The 19,389-nt window shown below is 38.6% G+C and overlaps 1 protein-coding gene across 1 annotated transcript in view; it reads right to left on the bottom strand.

Moving 5' to 3' along the window:
* ATOSA (atos homolog A) overlaps positions 1-19,389 on the bottom strand; it is a 48,728-nt gene that overhangs the window by 5,027 nt on the left and 24,312 nt on the right. Inside the window, exons 2-9 of the mRNA XM_081838810.1 lie at positions 14,325-14,509; positions 13,294-13,496; positions 12,564-12,689; positions 10,484-12,326; positions 9,205-9,315; positions 7,344-7,423; positions 5,029-5,137; positions 2,449-2,607 (exon numbers count right to left, since the gene is read on the bottom strand). Of these exons, the coding sequence (XP_081694936.1) occupies positions 2,449-2,607; positions 5,029-5,137; positions 7,344-7,423; positions 9,205-9,315; positions 10,484-12,326; positions 12,564-12,689; positions 13,294-13,496; positions 14,325-14,509 (2,816 nt within the window). The remainder of the gene's footprint in view (positions 1-2,448; positions 2,608-5,028; positions 5,138-7,343; positions 7,424-9,204; positions 9,316-10,483; positions 12,327-12,563; positions 12,690-13,293; positions 13,497-14,324; positions 14,510-19,389) is intronic.

The raw sequence follows: 19,389 nt of genomic DNA, 5'->3' as shown, positions 1-19,389 counted from the left end.
ACCAAATGGTGGAAGTTGGTATTGCAGTCTTACTGTATGGCACCCAAAATAGAAAGGAGCCTCATTTGAAAGTTGGGTAAAGCTGTAACATATCCTTAATGATATGTTAACCAACAAATGGGTGCTTGGGACGCCTGCGCCTCCTCCCCAGCCACCTTCAACAAGTAAGAAAAGTAAGGGTCTGTTGTTACACTCGGAGCACAAGGGGCACTCAAAGTACAGGGTAAAAGATCTGGTCAGGAAAGGAGACCAAGACCAGGGGTCACTTTCTTCCTTGTGAAGATTTAAAAGCTAATTCAAGATGCATCTTGATTTCCCAATGTCTAAATGAGCTGCCCTCCCTAGACCAACTAGCAATGGCCTTACTTATATCATAGGGAAGATCTAAAGTGTTATTTATAAATGTTTATATTCCTCCAACTAGCTTAAATATTGACACTGATAGCAAGTGCAAAAGATTTGAAACCTTTATTAAGTTGCTGATTTCAGATTATCCAGGGGCAAAGCTCCTGCTGGTGGGTGATCTAAACGCAAGGCTAGGACCAGATGACTCCAGTTTAGCAACCAAATACAAGTGCAAAATCGGGTTTCCCAAGATGTCTAGCCCAGAAGCCCACCAGACCCCAAGGCTATCTAAGGACCATTATTCAAACTATGCCGGCACCTGCCTTTTCAAATTTTCGAGGCAGCTAAGTTTACACATTCTAAATGGCCGCACAAGAGGTGAGATCCCTGGGGAATATACATTCCTGTTAGGGTAAAAACTAGCACAATAAACTACATATTGGTCGATAGCGAATTATTAGCAAAAGCTAATTCGGTGCTATAGTTCTGCTGAAGGACAGATTTGCTAACCTTTACAATAAATATTTTACAACTCCTTTTGGCTGAAATTATGAACAAGCAAGTTCATCCTACCTGGATGAGATCAGTTCTAGGATGTGACGTTTGTAAGCCAAACCAGCTACTGGGCTCTGATTGATTGGCTGACGCTGCAAGGCCAAAATGAACTACAGGAGGCTCTTTGCAGCCACAATCTGATTGGAATATAAATTTACTGCCACCAACGATTGGCTGCAGTCATTAACTACTGACACCTTGCCATTGTGTTCATGTTAACTGTGCTAAAGTTTTTGCACCTTTGTGGAACAAACACACAGCATGCCACTAGATTCAGGTAGGTAGCTGTGTTGGTCTGACGCAGTCTAAATAAATAAATAAATAAATGTCCAGTAGCACCTTATAGACCAACTAAGTTTGTTCTGGTATAAGCTTTCATGTACATGCACACGTATCTGAAGAAATGTGCAAGCACACGAAAGCTTATACTTATACCAGAACAAACTTAGTTGGTCTAAACGGTGCTACTGGACAAATTTTTTTTTAATTTTGACAGCATGCCACCTCACTGACTTCATTCTTGAATTAATCATGGGAAAGGCCACTAGCACATCTACACCCATTGAAGAAGCAGACAGCTTTGCATTTTGTCTACGTTGCCAGTCTTTTGTTAATGCAGATGTTGTTTGTTAACTTGAATAAATACTGTTTAGCCATACCAAGCTGAAGTCCCAGGTTTTCCTGGGTAGAGGCATGAGTCAGAAATCAGTACACAAGGATACTAACACCTAGAGGCTGAACTCATCCCTGTGTGCTGATAAAAGAATTATATTAATTTCCTACCTTTTAAAAAATTATTTGTAATTTTTATTTTACAAGCAAAAAGCTCTTAAAAATCAAATTATTACATTTATCATATTTAGACTCTCCTTTCCCTGTTTCTACAGTTTCTTATGTTTACAATATTTTTACTGCATTTCCAAATCAAATTCATGTATTATTTATCACATATAATCAATAGTTGTTTCATATCACTGCACATTTTTACATTAATCCTGCTAATGTCTTAATCTGTTCACAATATTTTTGTAAATATTCAATAAATGATTTCCACTCTAGATTAAAAACTTTGTCATCCCGATTTCTTATTCTTCCAGTAAACTTCGCCGTTTCTGCATAATCCAATAGTTTCTGTTGCCATAATCATTCCCTATCAGCCAAAATGAGTTACAACAGGTTTTTATTTTCTGTATAAATGCTGAGATACATAGGGAGTGTCAACAGCTGTAATCATGCATTTGCATTTAAACTGCTGCGATTCCACACAAGAATGAATAGAAGTGGTTACTAGGCAAGAGCTAGGTTGCAGTCTCGTGTTTATTGCAGGAAAACCCAGCCATTAAAAGTTCAAAAAGTAAAAGTGTGCAGAGAAGACAGCAGGGACTAGAGACCTTTGGCAATGAACTGCTACCAAAGCTGTGGTTCTGTGCATGCAACAGTAGTATACTTTGGATCCAAGGCAACCCAACCACCTTTACAAATGTTTCAAGATTTAGTTCAGACATGTAAATGTATTTCCATAGCTAACTGTAACGTTCAAATGCTTACCATATATGGAGAGGGTGCATTGTCATCAGAAACGCTGTAGAATGAAACTTCAACCGGAAGAGTCATGTGCGTTGGACAAAAGACCCCACTTGCTCCCACTTCAGCTGTGAAGCCATCTACAATGCCCAGGGGATCCAAACGATAGTTCAGAACAGACTCCTGGAAGAATGGAAAAAACTCAGTTGAAAAAAGCTACCTATGAAGTGTACAAACGGATGACAAGGAAGACGCCCGCTATCAGGTCAGATTACTTGCCCATCTAGAACAGTATGGTCTACACCAACAGGCAGCACCTCTGATGGACATTTTCACATCACCTGCCATTGGATGCTTTTAACTAGGGATGAAGGATTTCAACCTGGGGTCTTCTGCATGCAAACCAAACACTTCACCACTGAGCTGTACAGTGGTACCTCAGGTTACAGACGCTTCAGGTTACAGACTCCTCTAACCCAGAAATAGCACCTCAGGTTAAGAACTTTGCTTCAGGATGAGAACAGAAATTGTGCTCCGGCGGTGTGGCGGCAGCGGGAGGCCCCATTAGCTAAAGTGGTACCTCAGGTTAAGAACAGTTTCATGTTAAGAACGGACCTCCAGAACAAATTAAGTTCTTAACCCGAGGTACCACTGTAGTCCCGATGTGGCAAATGTTATCACAAACCTAGTTAACCCCAAGCTGCCATGCAAAGCACACTGACTGGAGTAGAGATTTGAAATGCCTGGTTTAAATTGACTTAAGTCAGTGGGTTTTTTAATTTACACATATCGGGCCGGATTCCTCTAACCAGCCCTTTCAGTATAAGCTCTGCTCAAGGACTTCTGCCTGTGTAATGGGGTTTTCCCCCTGCACAACCATTGGCTCTGGGGGGGTTGGCAGACAATATAATACTGATTCTGTAAAACCCAGAATTGTTCAACTTGGCTTAAAGATACTGAATTTAACAGGGTTTGGCAGAATTTTGGCTATTAAAAATGAGTATTATGCCCCAGGTCTTGTTTTTATTTTTAACCATGACGTTATAGCTGAACCTAATCAAAAAATGGCAAGAACTTCTGCTTAAATTTATTTGGGCAGATAAAAGATCTTGAGTTACATCACAAACTACCAACAGAAAATATGGAGAGAAATGGCTTTCCCCAAAATAAAATACTATAATAATGTTTCTATGCTTAAGTCACCAGAAAATCTGGTTTATTTATATATGCTTTGGCCTAACACGAAAAAGGGGTCCTAAAATTATTAATGCAAATCCTCTCACACAAGATATATACATCATGATTCTATGATTCTATGTCAGGAGTGCTCTGATGGTGTTTCCTGCTTGGCAGGGGGTTGGACTCGATGGCCCTTGTGGTCTCTTCCAACTCTATGATTCTATGATTCTATGGGGGTGGGGATCAAAAGTAAACATAGCCCAGGTCTATAATCTCAAAGCACAGTTTACTACAACAGGGAATGTAAAAAAAAAAAAAACCACCCTTTTAGGAGACATGTCAGAATGGGAAGCAAATAGACAAAGCAAATTAGGATAAATGATGAAATAAACTTTAGGCAAATTATACCATCAAGTAATCTATGAAATGGGGCAGCAGCAGGCTGTAGATGCAGCACAAAATACCATCTTGGGATCTTCAGATGAACAATGGTATACAAATGTAAATAACCACCACCACCAATTAAGAAGATTTTGTACTATTGAGGAAGCACAAGATTTGAAATTTTAACTTCAGGAAGTGACCAGTCAAAAGGAACCTTAAGACAAATATATAAAATAATTACAGAACTAGAACCAGCTCAGGTATCATTCAAAGTGGAATGCTGATATGCCTAGCAACATATACACCCCCCCCCAATGGACCTGGGTCTGGAAAAATGTTTTGAAATGTACACTTTGTATACATTTAAAAGAAAATTCCTATGAAATAATGACTCCAGCTAGGCTAAATAAAAGATATTCATCTGTTTGAGATGCAGAGCCCCTGCCATGCCCCTCTTCTGGCGCGGTTTTCAGCATGCATGTCAACAGGAGCACCTGTGCTTATTGTATGCAACTTTTGAGATGGCTGTACAAATATTTCTGTACTTATCTATTCATAACATTATATTTATCAATATTTTTTAAAAAATCTGCAAAAAAACAACCCCCACCACCACCCCATTTATCCTTAATTAAAAAGTCTGTACACAGCCATTTGCACCTGGCACCAGAAAATGAAAAGAACAGGCACTAAGTGTGCTGAGAATCACACTGGGCATATCGTAGTGGTGCAGGGGTCAGCAAACTTTTTCAGCAAGGGGCCGGTCCACTGTCCCTCAGACCTTTTTGGGGGCCGGACTATATTTTTTTTGGGGGGGGGAGAACGAATTCCTATGCCCCACAAATAACCCAGAGGCACATTTTAAATAAAAGGACACATTCTACTCATGTAAAAACATGCTGATTCCCGGACCGCCCGCAGGCCGGATTTAGAAGGCGAATAGGCCAGTTCTGGCCCTCAGGCCTTAGTTTGCCTACCCATGTAGTAGCGTATCAATACATCAATTGCAAGAAGTAGAGTATTTTAGGAGCATGTACATACCTCAAAGTTTCCAAGGAGGCTAAGACTTGTTACAGGTGGTGCACTGGAACTCAGAAATGGTTTCTCGTGAACATCTGGATCACTCTCTCTCCTTATACACCCTCGTGGGCTATTTAAAAAGTTTTTTTAAAAAAATAAACCAAGAGTCACTACTTATATCCTCCACAGTTACCGTATTTTTCCATGTATAAGACGATCTTTTTTCTGAATTTTTTTGTGATAAATTGAGGGCCGTCTTACAAATAGGTTAATATACTAAGTAAGCGAGGGCTGGTGCTGCGACGGTAGCAGGGAAATGTCTGAGAGGAGGCTGCTTACCCGCTCTTCCTGGCTTAGGAAGAGTATTTGGTGAGTGCCAGTATGCAGTGTATTACGGCACCAGTTCCGTCAGCCAGATCGTCGAAAAGCTGCTCAACAGCTCGGCAAACTTACAAAATAAGCTCAGCAACTGTTGAGGGCTCCCAAAATAGGGGCCGTCTTATACATGGGGTCGTGTGATGCATGGAAAAATACGGTATATGCACACAGACATTTTGCATTAAAGCTGCCAAGTTTGAACTACGTATGCCAGGAGTGACCAACATGTGGCTTTCCAGATATTGCTGGACTACAACTCCCATCATCCCTTGCTACAGGCTATGCTAGCTGGGGGCTGGTGGAAACTGTACTTCAACAATACCTAGAGCAGTGTTTCCCAACCTTGTGCCTCCAGCTGTTTTTTGGACTACAATTCCCATCATCCCTTGCCACTGGTCTTGCTAGTCGGGGATGATGGGAGTTGTAGTTCAAAAACAGCTGGAGGCACAAGGTTGGGAAACACTGACCTAGAGGACTACAGATCAGCCCCCTCCACTGTCTTATGCTTTGAAGTTAAACTAACGTACATTTCAGAATGTATAAACACCAATTAAAGCTACTCTTTAAAATGTCAGTTTGACACACACTTTTCATATATTCTGCTTCCACAGATTTGAAAAATTGCTAGTTTGACATTGCACAAGGTAACAGTCTAGCATATATCATCTAGGCATCTTTCTGTGCAATCATTGGGAAGTTCCCAAATGTTTGGATTCATCAGCATTCCACAGAAAGCCTGTGTGCATTCAGCAACACAAGTAAGGCACAAACTTGTCTTAGCCTGCCAGTTGAAACAATGACAAGATACCCAGGTCGTATTGTTGAATCTGGGAAATGCACCATTTTGCCAAGAAATTAAATAGGTGTAACTAAGTAACTATACACTAAGTGATCGTGATTAAGTTGTATACAGTGGTGCCTCGCAAGACGAAATTAATCCATTCCGCGAGTCTCTTCGTCTTGCGGTTTTTTCGTCTTGCGAAGCAAGCCCATTAGCGGCTTAGCGGCTTAGCGGCTTAGCGGCTATTAACGGCTTAGCGGCTTTAAGAAAAAGGAAACAAACTCGCAAGAACTCGCAAGACGTTTCGTCTTGCGAAGCAAGCCCATAGGGAAATTCGTCTTGCGAAGCACCTCAAAAAACGGAAAACTCTTTCGTCTAGCGAGTTTTTCGTCTTGCAAGGCATTCGTCTTGCGGGGCATCACTGTATATATTGTTGAAACCGGGACGCGGGTGGCGCTGCGGGTAAAACCTCAGCGCCTAGGACTTGCTGATCGCATGGTCGGCGGTTCGAATCCCCGCGGCGGGGTGCGCTCCCGTCGTTCGGTCCCAGCACCTGCCAACCCAGCAGTTCAAAAGCACCCCCGGGTGCAAGTAGATACATAGGGACCGCTTACCAGCGGGAAGGTAAACGGCGTTCCGTGTGCTGCACTGGCTCGCCAGATGCAGCTTGTCACGCTGGCCACGTGACCCAGAAGTGTCTGCGGACAGTGCTGGCTCCCGGCCTCTAGAGTGAGATGAGCGCACAACCCTAGAGTCTGTCAAGACTGGCCCGTACGGGCAGGGGTACCTTTACCTTTACCTTTATATTGTTGAAATAAATACATCTGTACCTTTTAGAAGTTTTTTTCTAAAAAGAATTTCATGTCTTGCTCAGTTAATCAGGGTTACCTTTTTATTCAGTTGGTTTTTAAACCAGCTAGATTTTAAATCAACTAGAAGGTTGCAGCGCTAGTTACTGTATGCATAAAATTAATAATAATAATAATAATAATAATAATAATAATAATAATATTTATTAGCTGAGTCTGAGGAGATCTTGTTGAAGATGCACATTTGTGCTTTCTTCATAATACTCTCTCATGCACACCCACAGTTACAGATTACATTGTAAAAACATACAAATATTATAAACCTTTTTGTAAAAGGTTTTTGGAGGACAAACATTTGGAGGACAAACCTTTTGGAGGACAAACATTTCAATTGTAATAATGATGTATCTAAATCAAAGCATCCCGATCGTGTTTTTCTTTCAGGAACCTCAAAGGAAGGAGATTGGGGAGAAAAACAAACTTAGGTTTTGACCACAAGACCTTAACAGAGCTTGAAATCTTGGTATCAAACATTTTAAAATGTTTTAGGGGCATAATGGAAGCAAATGGATATAATGAAAGCAGAGTGTATCCAGCCTCCCACCATTGGCCAGCTGGTACATTTGTCCCAGGCATTAGAACTGAAAAGGAACTCTGTAACAGGGGTTCCCAACTTGTGCCAATGTGGAGCACCAGTGGTCTGTGAACTTCATTCAGGTTAATGGTTGTAAAACATTCTGCGTCATGTTTGTGAAAATGCAATTAAAAACAATACTGCCTTATAGCACAGTGTGTTACAATCGCTGCAGCAGACAGAAAAATAATTTAAGTGGTCCTCCAACACCTTTATTAATATTCAAGTAGTCCACAGGGGTATGGGTGACGAATCACTACTATCTAATCAGTAGTTTGAATAATATTTATTGGCTTGCTTTTTGAGTTAAATCATTTGATATGGCAGATAGCCATCTGTGATGCAGATAGGCTCTCTCAATTTAAATTAATTGTCAACAACGCACGTAAGCAGTACGTGCAAATTCGAACACAAATGTATTTCCACATCAGAGTGCAATCTAAATCTAACATTATGTAGTTAAATCTAAAATTATATATAGAGTTAAGCTAACAACAGCCCTAAATGTGCAATAGAGAGCTCCAATTTTCTTGACTTTGATCTATTGTAACCGTTTTTTAATATTTTGCTTTTGAATTGTTGTAACCCACCCTGGGACCTCATGGTATAGGTATTATTAATAATGCTGAACAAGAAGTATTATCTGTGTGAAGCTTATCTTTTTGGAGGAGATCCTGTTTAAGCATAAAAGTAGCATGCAAAAAAAGAATAAAAGGGAATATCTCCTACATCCAGTGTCTGGGATTACATACACACAATGACCCAATGTTGTGTGCATTTTGTTCAACAAGTTACCATGAAACTGTCACTGACAGTAATTTGTATGGGAGGAAAGCGACCCATTCAAGTTTTCTCCTTTCCCAGCAGGCAATCAATGCTATCTAAGCTGATTGCATTGACAATTCATTTTGTGGGAAGATGCTTTTTTTTGGTAGTGCTATCTCTGGATCAGAACTAGGGTCTATGAGTTTCTTCTAAGTCGCTCCTCCCAGACTTTGGAACCCTCTCCCTAGGGAAGTTAAAACAGGCTTCCTTCCTGATGTCCTTTCACCAGAAAGTGAAGACCTTCTTGCTCCAACAGGCTTTTGGGAACTGACCGTTTTAAATGATAGGATGGGTGCCATGCTATCTTTGTTGTAATTGTCTATGTTTTTAATAGGTTATAAATATACAATATATAGATATATAATTGTTTTTTAACAATTTTCCCCCTGTGTGTTTAGCTGTTCTTCTTTTATCTGTAAGCTGTCATGAGTCCCTGTCAGGGAGAAAGGTGGTTTATGAAGCAGCAGCAGCAGTCCATGTGAGCTAAAATTATGCAGTCTAAATTATGATCCTTTTTTGGTCATTTCACCATGCTTTCATTTGCACTCTGAAGCTATAAAAGAGACGACTATAATTGTTATCTCCCACCCACCAACTGAGGCTAGCTTTTTCTAACTTATTGCTTTGTTTCTACGTATAAATATTTTAATAGGTAAATGCCTTAACAAGGAGTAAAAATAATTTGCAGGCAAAGTATCTAAAATACAGCACCTCCTGTGTTTTTAAAATATTATTATGAAACATAACAAAACTATGTAACGGCAACTTACAGGACTTGAAAGTAGAGGCAATCCAGTTCGAGGATGGAAAGCCTTCGCAGAAGTCCCAACCAAATGGTGAAAATTGTTCCTATGCAACACATGTTTGAGTGGTGTTGTGCGCTGTCCACAGAGGAAAAACAATCAGTTATAAATAGGAAACCTATCAAGTTCAGTTCTCTTGCACATTTTAAATTGTATTTGCACAGGTGATTTCTCAGGGACAATGTCTCATCCTAAGTATACTGAGCTTCCAAAATTCGTAAGGAAGTGACAAGTGGAACTTACTCCATGCTGGTTCTCCATATGTCAGGGCTACAGACATACGGCAAATGTCATATGTCGGGAGCAATGGCAATTCAATGCAGGTAGCATCTACAGTACAACACCAATAGAAATCCCATTAAGGCAGGCATCCCAAACCTTTGGCCCTCCAGATGTTTTGGACTACAATTCCCATCATCCCTGACCACTGGTCATGTTAGCTAGGGATCATGGGAGTTGTAGGCCAAAACATCTGGAGGGCTGCAGGTTGGGGATGCCTGCATTAAGTGATTCTCCAACAGCAAGTTGGAGCCTATCTCCATGTTTCTGATTTAGAACTAAAGAACCAGACTGAAGAGCCTATCTCCATGTTTCTGATTTAGAACTAAAGAACCAGACTGAAAGCCTAAGAAAGCTCCTTTGCGGATGTGCCTTCAGCAGCTCATTTTAAGATTACAGCTCAGTTCAAACAGCTAAATTGTCAAATTACAGTTCACAGAGCAGCTCACTTACATTCCAATCAAAGTAGATACTGCATGCTGACTTATTTTTTACTTGCACTACAGCACAAACAGGCATTGTTTATTTGTAGAATCAAGCATGCATTATGGAGCATTGATGCTAGGGTAGCCATATCAAAATTAAGGGATACAATGGAATCAAGGTGCTTTCCCTTGGGAATTAAAACAGCTTCTGTTTTATAGCAACATAATGTTTTGGAAAAATAGATAATCTTCTAAATAGAATAAGCCACAGCGGGCAATCAGATTTTTGGTACATAAGTGCATTATTAGCAAAGATTATAAAGAATCTACAGACATTCAACATCACATGCAAGGGTACAGCTTTTGACTGAAGTACTGTCAACTATAAGGATTTCAGTTGACCCACAAAACATTGAAAGTGTAAACTTCAGCACTTTATAGTGGGGCCAAGTATGACAGAAATTAAATGTATGAGTAGTCGGATACGTTTAAAAAAGCAAAAACAAAAACATGCCAAAACATGCAAGTTAACTAACACCCACCAGCATCTCTGCATTCTTCTTTTGTTCAAACAAAGCCACTGAGCCTTCTTCAACCAGCTTCTTCTGAGAACGTTTTTGAACTTCATAGTCTGTTGGGTCTTCATTCTCATCGTGTTCATTTTTCACTTTGTCTTGTTTATTCTTGCATTTGAAACTTTCATGATCTCTATGTAAATAATTTTCAATACTAGTCAGTTGGGAGCTTTGTTCACAAATATTTGGTTGTTTAGAGTCTTTGTTTAAGCGCTTAAGTTCATTTCTGTGCAAACTATCAGGTGCCTGTGTTACAGTCACTTTTATATTTTCAGGTATTTTGGACTGATCCCACGGTGGATTTGAACAGTCTGGGATGTTGTTTTCGCTAGTGATTGTTTTGTCCTTATGTTTATCTGTACAAACTACTTCATCAGTGCTACTGAAATCAGAACATTGCTTGGCAATACCTTTCTTTACTACTTGAGATTTATGGGAACAACCAGAAATCACAGATTCTAATTTATCTGCCAGCTCAGATTTATAATCTTCTTTGCTACATGATTGGTTTGTATAAGTTAATGGACTTTTATTTCTATTGACAGGAGACGGCTGAAATGTGTTTTGGACTACTTCATTAGGCTCTGCTAGCAGGAGTTTTCTTCTTGCTTGGGATTTTGGAGATAACTTCATTTCAACATCATATCTAAATGAATTCAAAGGGGTTGCTGGTGTTTTACCTCTTGTTTTTTGGTTGTCTTCCAAGAAAGTCAATTTTGAACTAGAGAAGGAATCCGAAAATATTCCCTTTCCTTTCTTCAGTGGGCCGTCCTCTTCACAGGAAGTGTGAAAAGTCTTTGGATTAACTGAACTAATTTCATGGACATTAAACACTGGATGACTAACATGAGACACGGGTGGATCACAGTGAATCAGGTGTTGGGCAATCCTTGCTATGACCTCCTGCCGCTCTTGAAGTAAGGAGCTTATCAGAGGGTTAGTTTCCTCTACAGTTTGGCGAGAGCACTGGTTCAATGGAACATAGGCATCAGACAATGGTGTTTCTGGTATTATTCGAGGTTTTCCAACATTGCTATTTTCTGATGAAGGAAGTTCTGAGTTAGCAGTAGAAGAAGAGAACAATTCTCTTCCTTTCTTCTGCAAGCCCTCCTCTTCGTACGCACAACGTGCAACTTTCGAGTTAACCAAACCTGCATCATTTGTGTTGAATGGCCGCCCTATGGTGGGTGACGTTGCTGGATCACAGTGAATCAGATGTTGGGCAATTCTTGCTATAACTTCATGCCGCTCTTGGAGTAAGCAGCCTATCAAAGGAATAGACTCTCCTAATGTCTGGCGGGAAGAGTAGCCATTATGTACGTGGGAGTCAGCTAAACAAATTGATTTTAACGCTCTCTCTGACGATTCCTGCGGTAACCTCTTGCTGTCAACAGAAGCCGTGTAGCACTGAACTTTAGACTCCGATGCCCCAAAGTCAGACACAGGCCCAGTTGGTGGGTAAAGTTTCATATTTTTAACAGCTGTACTAAACTCAGGGCCTTTTCTCACACCAAGCAAACCTTCAGTCCTCATTATTCTGCCACAAGCACGCTGTGAGGTGGGCACAGTGCATTGCTCTGCCTTGATGGAATCACAGTGCTGATGTACATTATGATCTTCTATCCCCTTCTCATAAAATCCAAGGTTGGTGTGAATACTGCAGGTCAGGACTGGATAGTTAGATTGTCTAGGCAAAGACTGGACACTGACTTTCAAGGCCACGTTGTGAGAAACGTTGGGAACAGGGAAAAAATGCTCAGTTGGGGTCTGGGAAAATGTCCACTGAAGATCCACATGTGCCGCACTTACTCTGAAAAATTAGAAAACATATGGGATTTAAAATGCCAACCAATTCTTTATACACAATCCAATATAGTTGTGGGGGGAGGGTTTCTCAGATCTCAGCAGACATATATTTTCTTTAAATAAAAAACCTCAATTTTATCCCAAACTAGGTCATACAGAGAAACACAACTGGAAAAATCATTGCTTCTCTCTAGTCACCAGATGTCTGCTAAGTGAGAGGTAATGTCTCATTAAGGCCTACCTGTAGAGTATATTACGAGGGACTGCTCCATGTGATACACTCAGCCAAGCACTTAACTGAGAAAAGAACACAAAAGAGCGGACAGCCAACAGGAGGGTCTTCTCTTCAATAAATCGATCACCACTTCTAAAAATACATAAAATATAAACAAACATCTGTTTATTAAAAACATTGTATAGAAAAGAAAGCAAAGCATTAGTTTGGCTTTGATTAGATTATCCAAAAAGAGAGTAAAAATACCCTCCCATACACACTTTTGCTACAATGATTCCCTTCATAAAGGGATTATTTTGCATCTTGCTAGAGCTGCACAAGGAATCAGAATTATTAAAAGCCAATAGCAATGAGTAGCAAAATCAAGCCTGCTTTCCAATTTCTACTGTACCTACAAAATATATCATTAAAAACTAAGGTAAGAAATTAAGCACACCCTTTCAGTGTCATCAAGAATAGAGCGCCTTGTGAATTCACTGAAATCTATTCTAATTACTCACAATCCATTAGCACACAAAGCTGGAATGCACTATTTGCAAAGTCAATGAGTATGTAAAATTACAGAAAAGTAAAAATCAACTTCAATTTAATATTTTCCTTGTACAAAAGAAACAATCTGACAAAATGTAACTAATGCCCAAACCCAATAAATGAAAACATACACACTAGCCTGTTGTAGACTTAAGATTCTGTGCCAACTGCTATGTATTTCCCCAACCCTCATATATAAACTTACTGTCGTGGAACTGGCTCCAAAATCCACCTTTCTAGTAACAATGCATCTTGCTTGATTGCAGGATCATTTAAGTCATTTCCTTCTGTAGTAGACCCTTCATCACTATAACAACAGTCTGGAAGTAGCATAACTTCTATCATGATCGGAATATTGTTCTTCCACAACAACGTAACCTCGGACCTAGTGCGCCTAGCTTGACGACACTTGAAAAAAATATGAGAAAGCAGTATATTAGACTTAAATCTGCTTCTTATGTACAAGACACACTTCTGTAAGATACAAAGTTTATTATGCGTTTTTGAAAAGGTGACACAGCTTAGCAAAGCTCTTCTTGAGCTATTTCCAATTCATCCAGTTTCCACTTCATCCTTGATTAAAGCATGCAAGTTTCTATGGCCAACGGTACCCAAGAGAGTAACATGGCCAGAATCAAACGCTATAGCTTTCTAAATTCAATGACTTGCTTAAGTTTTTAAAAAGTGATTAAACTAGCTCAGATCCAATAAATGATAAGCGCTGAACTCAAAAGCATTAGGAATACAGTCCTATTTGCTCAACAACATGGCCATTGTATATCTCCACTGTATATTTGATTTTTGGTACTCTTTCAGTTTCTGATATTCTACGGCCTCTTAACTATTTGAACGTTAGGACATTAGAACAGTTTATTCCCTAATCAAAAGATGCAAATTAGAATGTTCTATTCTAAATTTATCTCCTGCAAGTTGGGGGAGCTACTATACACTGATTCTGCATAGCATGCATCATCTACAAGTCCCACCAGTGGTTTAAACAGATAAATCTTATCAGAACACCAACCAATATTTGACTATTGTGCTTTAAGAAAACTAGGGATTCTAGCATTTTATTGAATGACAAATACTGATAAGATTTAAGCAAAGTGTCATTGTACTATATAGGTGGTCTTTTTAAGGCGTTAAATACAACACACACAGTAATATATACCATTTGCAATTTAATTTATTGGAAGAACAACTTTAAACTGTAGAAGAGTCTATTGATCATTATACCTGGGCCAATTTGTCACTGCATTCATGTTTAGTTGTTACGGGCTGACTTGATTGCGCTGGCGGGCAGTGGAAGCCTTCGGTCCTACCCTTCACAGAATATTCTGGTGTTCTACCTTCAGTAATCAGCAAGGCTAAGTTGACGAGGAATTCCTCTGCTTCATATTCGAAGTATTCGTCCAGAGTGTCTAAGAGAGACCAAAACATCCACTTATATAAGAATACCAATATGCACAAAAGTTCAAAATCTATTTCTTTGTTACATACAAACACTTTACTTTGACAAAATTCAATCATATTTTTAATTCTTTTTAAAATTATAGTATACAAACTGCATCATCAACCTGCAACATAACACTCTTTTTGCACATCACAAAATCAGAAATTGTATTCTAAATGTCCTTCTAAATTTTGCCACTAGTTCCAACAAAGGCCAAGCAACTTTCTGTATTCCAGTGCTGATTGGCTACACAGAAGCAGCCTTTCCACTGGACTGACAGGGAAGTATACAGGGCCAATGTCAAAAATGAAATTTGTACAGCTGTATGAAATAGTTCCCACAATATCGTTTCTGCCATCTAAGTTTTCAGTCTTCTCATGCTTGCATATGCACAACAGTGGCTATCAGAATATTCTGAATAATGCTAAGGTGTGCAGATGGGAACTAATGGGAGGGAAAACTAAGGTGGAGAGAAGTAGAATTCACATATTACGGTAGCCCAAACTCATTGACATTAAACTGAGAGATTGAAAGGAGGGGCATGACAACCAGGTGACAAGTAGGAATGGGAAGAAAAGGAGGAAGGGACACAAAGATATAGAAATGTAAATTTTTTTAAAATCTCATCACCTGGATAGGTCATTTCCTGGTATATACTAAGAGGTTATTATAAATTCTTCTTGGGGACAGACGAGAGCTGCTCATTGACACCAAAGAGAAAACACAAATACCTCTTTAAAAAGATCCCAAAATGGAGAAAGCCAAAATAGGTCAACAAGACCAAACCCAATCAGTTGGTACAAAATGCTGACTAATGAATAAAATTAAAAGGAACATGGCGGGGTGTGGAATAGCATTTTTGAGACTCTGAACAGGAGCACTCAGCACAGCAAATAGTCTGCTGCTCAGCCCCCACTCGTTTACGATGATTTTTATTATGAATGTTTTAAAATCTTTTGTTCCTAAAAATCTTTCAAAGAAGTATAAACTTCAAAAGGTTTCCTTGAAGAACTTTTACTGAAACCTGGTATTTCTGATCCCTCAAAAAAATTACTATATTTTGCTGGATTAAACTGAAGTGGCAAAAAACCCAACCCCTTCTAGCCAGGAACAGCAAAATTTATTTTAGTAACACATGGCAAGTTTGAAAAACAAGCACAATTTTATAACTTCTCCTGAAAACTGCCTTTGCTTCTTACATTTGAGAGGCATGGAATGTGTGACTATGATACTCTTGGATTTTATGTCATCTTACCATTTCATGAGGGAAAGTTTTGCTTTAGAAACCAATCTCACTTTTCTTAATGAACCCCTTCAATGTTAACTTTTTCCTTGTTCAAGTCTACTTTTTGAGCAGAGTGGGTAAAAATAAATGATTTTTTAAAAATCAAAAAAATCAGATTTTTTTATTCACGGTAAATTGGATTTTTTAAATTTAAATTGGATTTTTAAAAAAATTAAATCGGATTATTAAAACAAAATGCTTTGGGAAGAAAAATCTTTCTAAAGAAAGTTTTCTATTTAGGTTACATTATAGTCCAAAGGCTATGCATCAGGAAATAAGGATTTGTTTTAAGTTTTTCATGTGTGCTAAGTTGTGTTTTTTTAAAGTTTAAGCACATCAGTTAACAAACATGGATACATATGCTATGTTATTGCTTTAGTTAAATAAATTGTTTAAATTGTTAGTAAGGAAATGATTATTTTTCTCCTTCCAATAAAATACTACAGAAAAGTTGTCCAAATATAAACAGTTAACTTATTAAACCTCACAATAATTTCATAATTACCGGTATCTGTCTATGTATTTCTAATAGTATAACCAAATCAGTGATGTTCGATATAACTGTAAAAACTACTCTGAAAATTTATTATTCCAAAAATGAAACCATCTGGTTGTAAATATTAAGATTATACCAGCAAGAATGAATCTTTCTGTAAAAAAAAAAGGTTGAAATCAAGTCTTACTGACCAGTGATTTAAATCAAGTCTTACTGGCTAGCGATTTAAATCATGATTTTAATTGATTTGATTTAAATCAAATCCACCCTGTTTTTGAGTAAAGTTTTATAAATTTAAAGAACTATCAAAGTGCAGCAAGTTACACTGTTTAAAACCTAGGCCCAAGAAATACTACTAAGTTTTACAGAAGCATTAATTCCACGGACTGGAGATTTGTATTTGTATCAGTTTGTTTACAATCTGTCTTTTTTCTTCATCAAAAGATCCCAGGGCGGGATACAAAAATGTCAGTGTAATCATGTATAATTGAAACACAACTGAAAAAGCCTGCAAACAACCCATTCCGTCCCACCTCTTTTTGTGATATTTTTGTGATGTTTTCAGGTCACTTCCAGGTTTGGCACAATGTGCGGTCACGCACATATTGAACATAAAGAAATGGGGGGGGGGTTGCCTGTATGTGCATTACAGTATTGTACATATTGTTTTATTGAATAATTACTTTGCAAAATTCAGATAAATTCAAATCTCAAAAGACACCAGTGTTTTGATTTGTGTGTTGGTTTGAGAAGTGAAAATTAGATAGTTTCTCATTAAAATGTAAATAAAATCTAATTTCTTCACCATCCCTAGTTCCATGCTAAGTCTAGGGGGGGCGGACAGAAAGCATTAGACTAAATAATTAATATTCACTGAGCAAGAATCAGTACATAAGCTTAAAAAAATTACTTTTGGATAAGTTTTGAAGAACTTCCACCCCTATATTACAGAAGAATTTTTTAAGGGCAGCTTCGAATAATGGACACCTCTTGTGCCAAGCAAGATTTACAAGGAGCACACAAAATATGCATTGTTACAGCACAAGTCCAGTCTAAACTAGTATAAAGAATTAAAATTCACCAACTCTCAGTAGATAAAGCAGCAGCTGGCAGTGCTCTTCATAAATTACACTTACTTGATTCCAGCAGATGCATAATGTAACAAATTCCCTTGTTTTATGCTTCTATCACAGAACTCCCCATTGTGAAAAACTGCAGGCCTCATTTGCATTCTGCTTCAGTGGTACTGTGTCCGAGCATTTTTAAAGATTACAACGTTTAAAATGTAAGTTTATGTTTCACAATGGTTTAGTTACAGCAAAGAACAAACCCATCTACCACCCACTTTAGCTGAATTACCAAAGGTCAAGCAGAGTAAATAGCAAAAAAAAAAAAACCCAACAACCCTATTTCCATTTAACTTATATAAGGAAATGTTTTTTAAAGACTTGCATCTTTAGAAAACATTGAGCAACAAGGAGGAAACCCAAAACAGTAGTTCAGGTTTTAGAAACTCAGGCATTTGAATAGTTACTCAACAACTGAGGTAAGTTTACTGAAACCTATAGCTGAAGGTTGAAACTTTGTTCAAGAGATGTTCTAGAATTTAGTTTCAGGGAAGAGGAAAGTCAGAAAGGAGACCAGAGCAGCAAAAGACTTCAAATTTGCTTGTGCCTGTCTAGTGTTCTGTTTCCTTGGACTAGTCAATGAAGACTGAGGTTTCTTTAGGATATATGGTTTTATTTACACATATATACAACCTGAGCATACAATGGAAGAGCTCACAACATTAACATTTCAACAGATATTGCCTCCCTATTAGGTTTCCAAGAACCCAGGAGCTACAGCTTTGGGTTCCACGCAGATCAAGACAAGCCTTTGGCTATTATTCTTCATCCTAGGAAGATGTGACACCCAGCTAGGTTAGGTGGGCTAGCTCTTTAAGATGCTAAGGACAGGTACTTAGCTGAGCTGCTAAGGCCATTACCTTAACAAAGGAACTAGTTTGACTGCTTCAGCAGGTTTCATCTTATAGATTCTTAACTCACAAATACAGGATCAAAGATCTGGAAAGGATCCATGGGTATCATCAAGACTGACCCTATAACTAGTGAAGTTTTTAAACGGACAGAATCTCTGAATGGTAAGCAAGGAATTCATTGGCTGTATGGAAACCCACAACTAGAACATAGGAAGTGGCCTTCCAATTTTTGATCTACCATTTATGTAGAACAAGTTTGGACTGAAGGAGTTTAGAAAGGAGCTGGTGCCTCCCCTAGCAACTGTGAGACAAAATGAGACAAAAATATATGTTTTGCCCATTTTTACAACACCATGTAATTCATTAATGTCAAAAGCAAGCAGCTTCCATAACATCAAGGTACAGAAAATAAAATATCCTGGTACAATTGGACAAATCCATTTCCCTTTTGAGTGACTTTGTGGGGGGAAGAGAGAGGGATGAACCAAGTCCACCTGCCCCCCCAAACCCTTTGAATTGTGTCTTCATGATTATTTGTGTTCAGGGTAATATTGGGGTGGCTGGGAGACAATGCCATTTTAAATACTGACTGTGCCTACAAAAGTTTTGGGGTGGTCATACTGCTTTGTTTTCAACTGGTGAAATCCTCCAATTTTCCATACCACTGTTGTTTTTTTCCGGGTGTGTGTGTGTGTCCTGCTTCTGTTGCACTACAATGCAAGAGTGGCCCTCCAGATAGCAATAATGCAGGAATATTGAGGAAGTATTGCAGAAATAATCAAGTGGAATGATGTATGAACAGCATAGTATAAAACTACCACTAATGCACTATTATTGCATCAATGACATGTTGCAGAATACACCCGTCAAAAAATACCAGTCTGTAGGGGCCCTCATGCAACATAAAAAAATTAAAGCTGGTGTTCAAAATAGGATGATACCCAAAACAAGGAGTTGCTATATACCTCAACAACACATAACATTCTCAGCTAACACCCCGTTGGTTCCCATTACAGTAAGTCAAGCATTGTCCAAGATACCATGCACACTATAAGATACTAAAATTGACATTTCTATTTAGCAAGA

This window comes from Podarcis erhardii, assembly GCF_964252035.2.
Source record: "Podarcis erhardii genome assembly, chromosome: 14".
NCBI classification, from domain to species: domain Eukaryota; kingdom Metazoa; phylum Chordata; class Lepidosauria; order Squamata; family Lacertidae; genus Podarcis; species Podarcis erhardii.
This window is presented reverse-complemented; position numbering and strand designations above follow the sequence as displayed.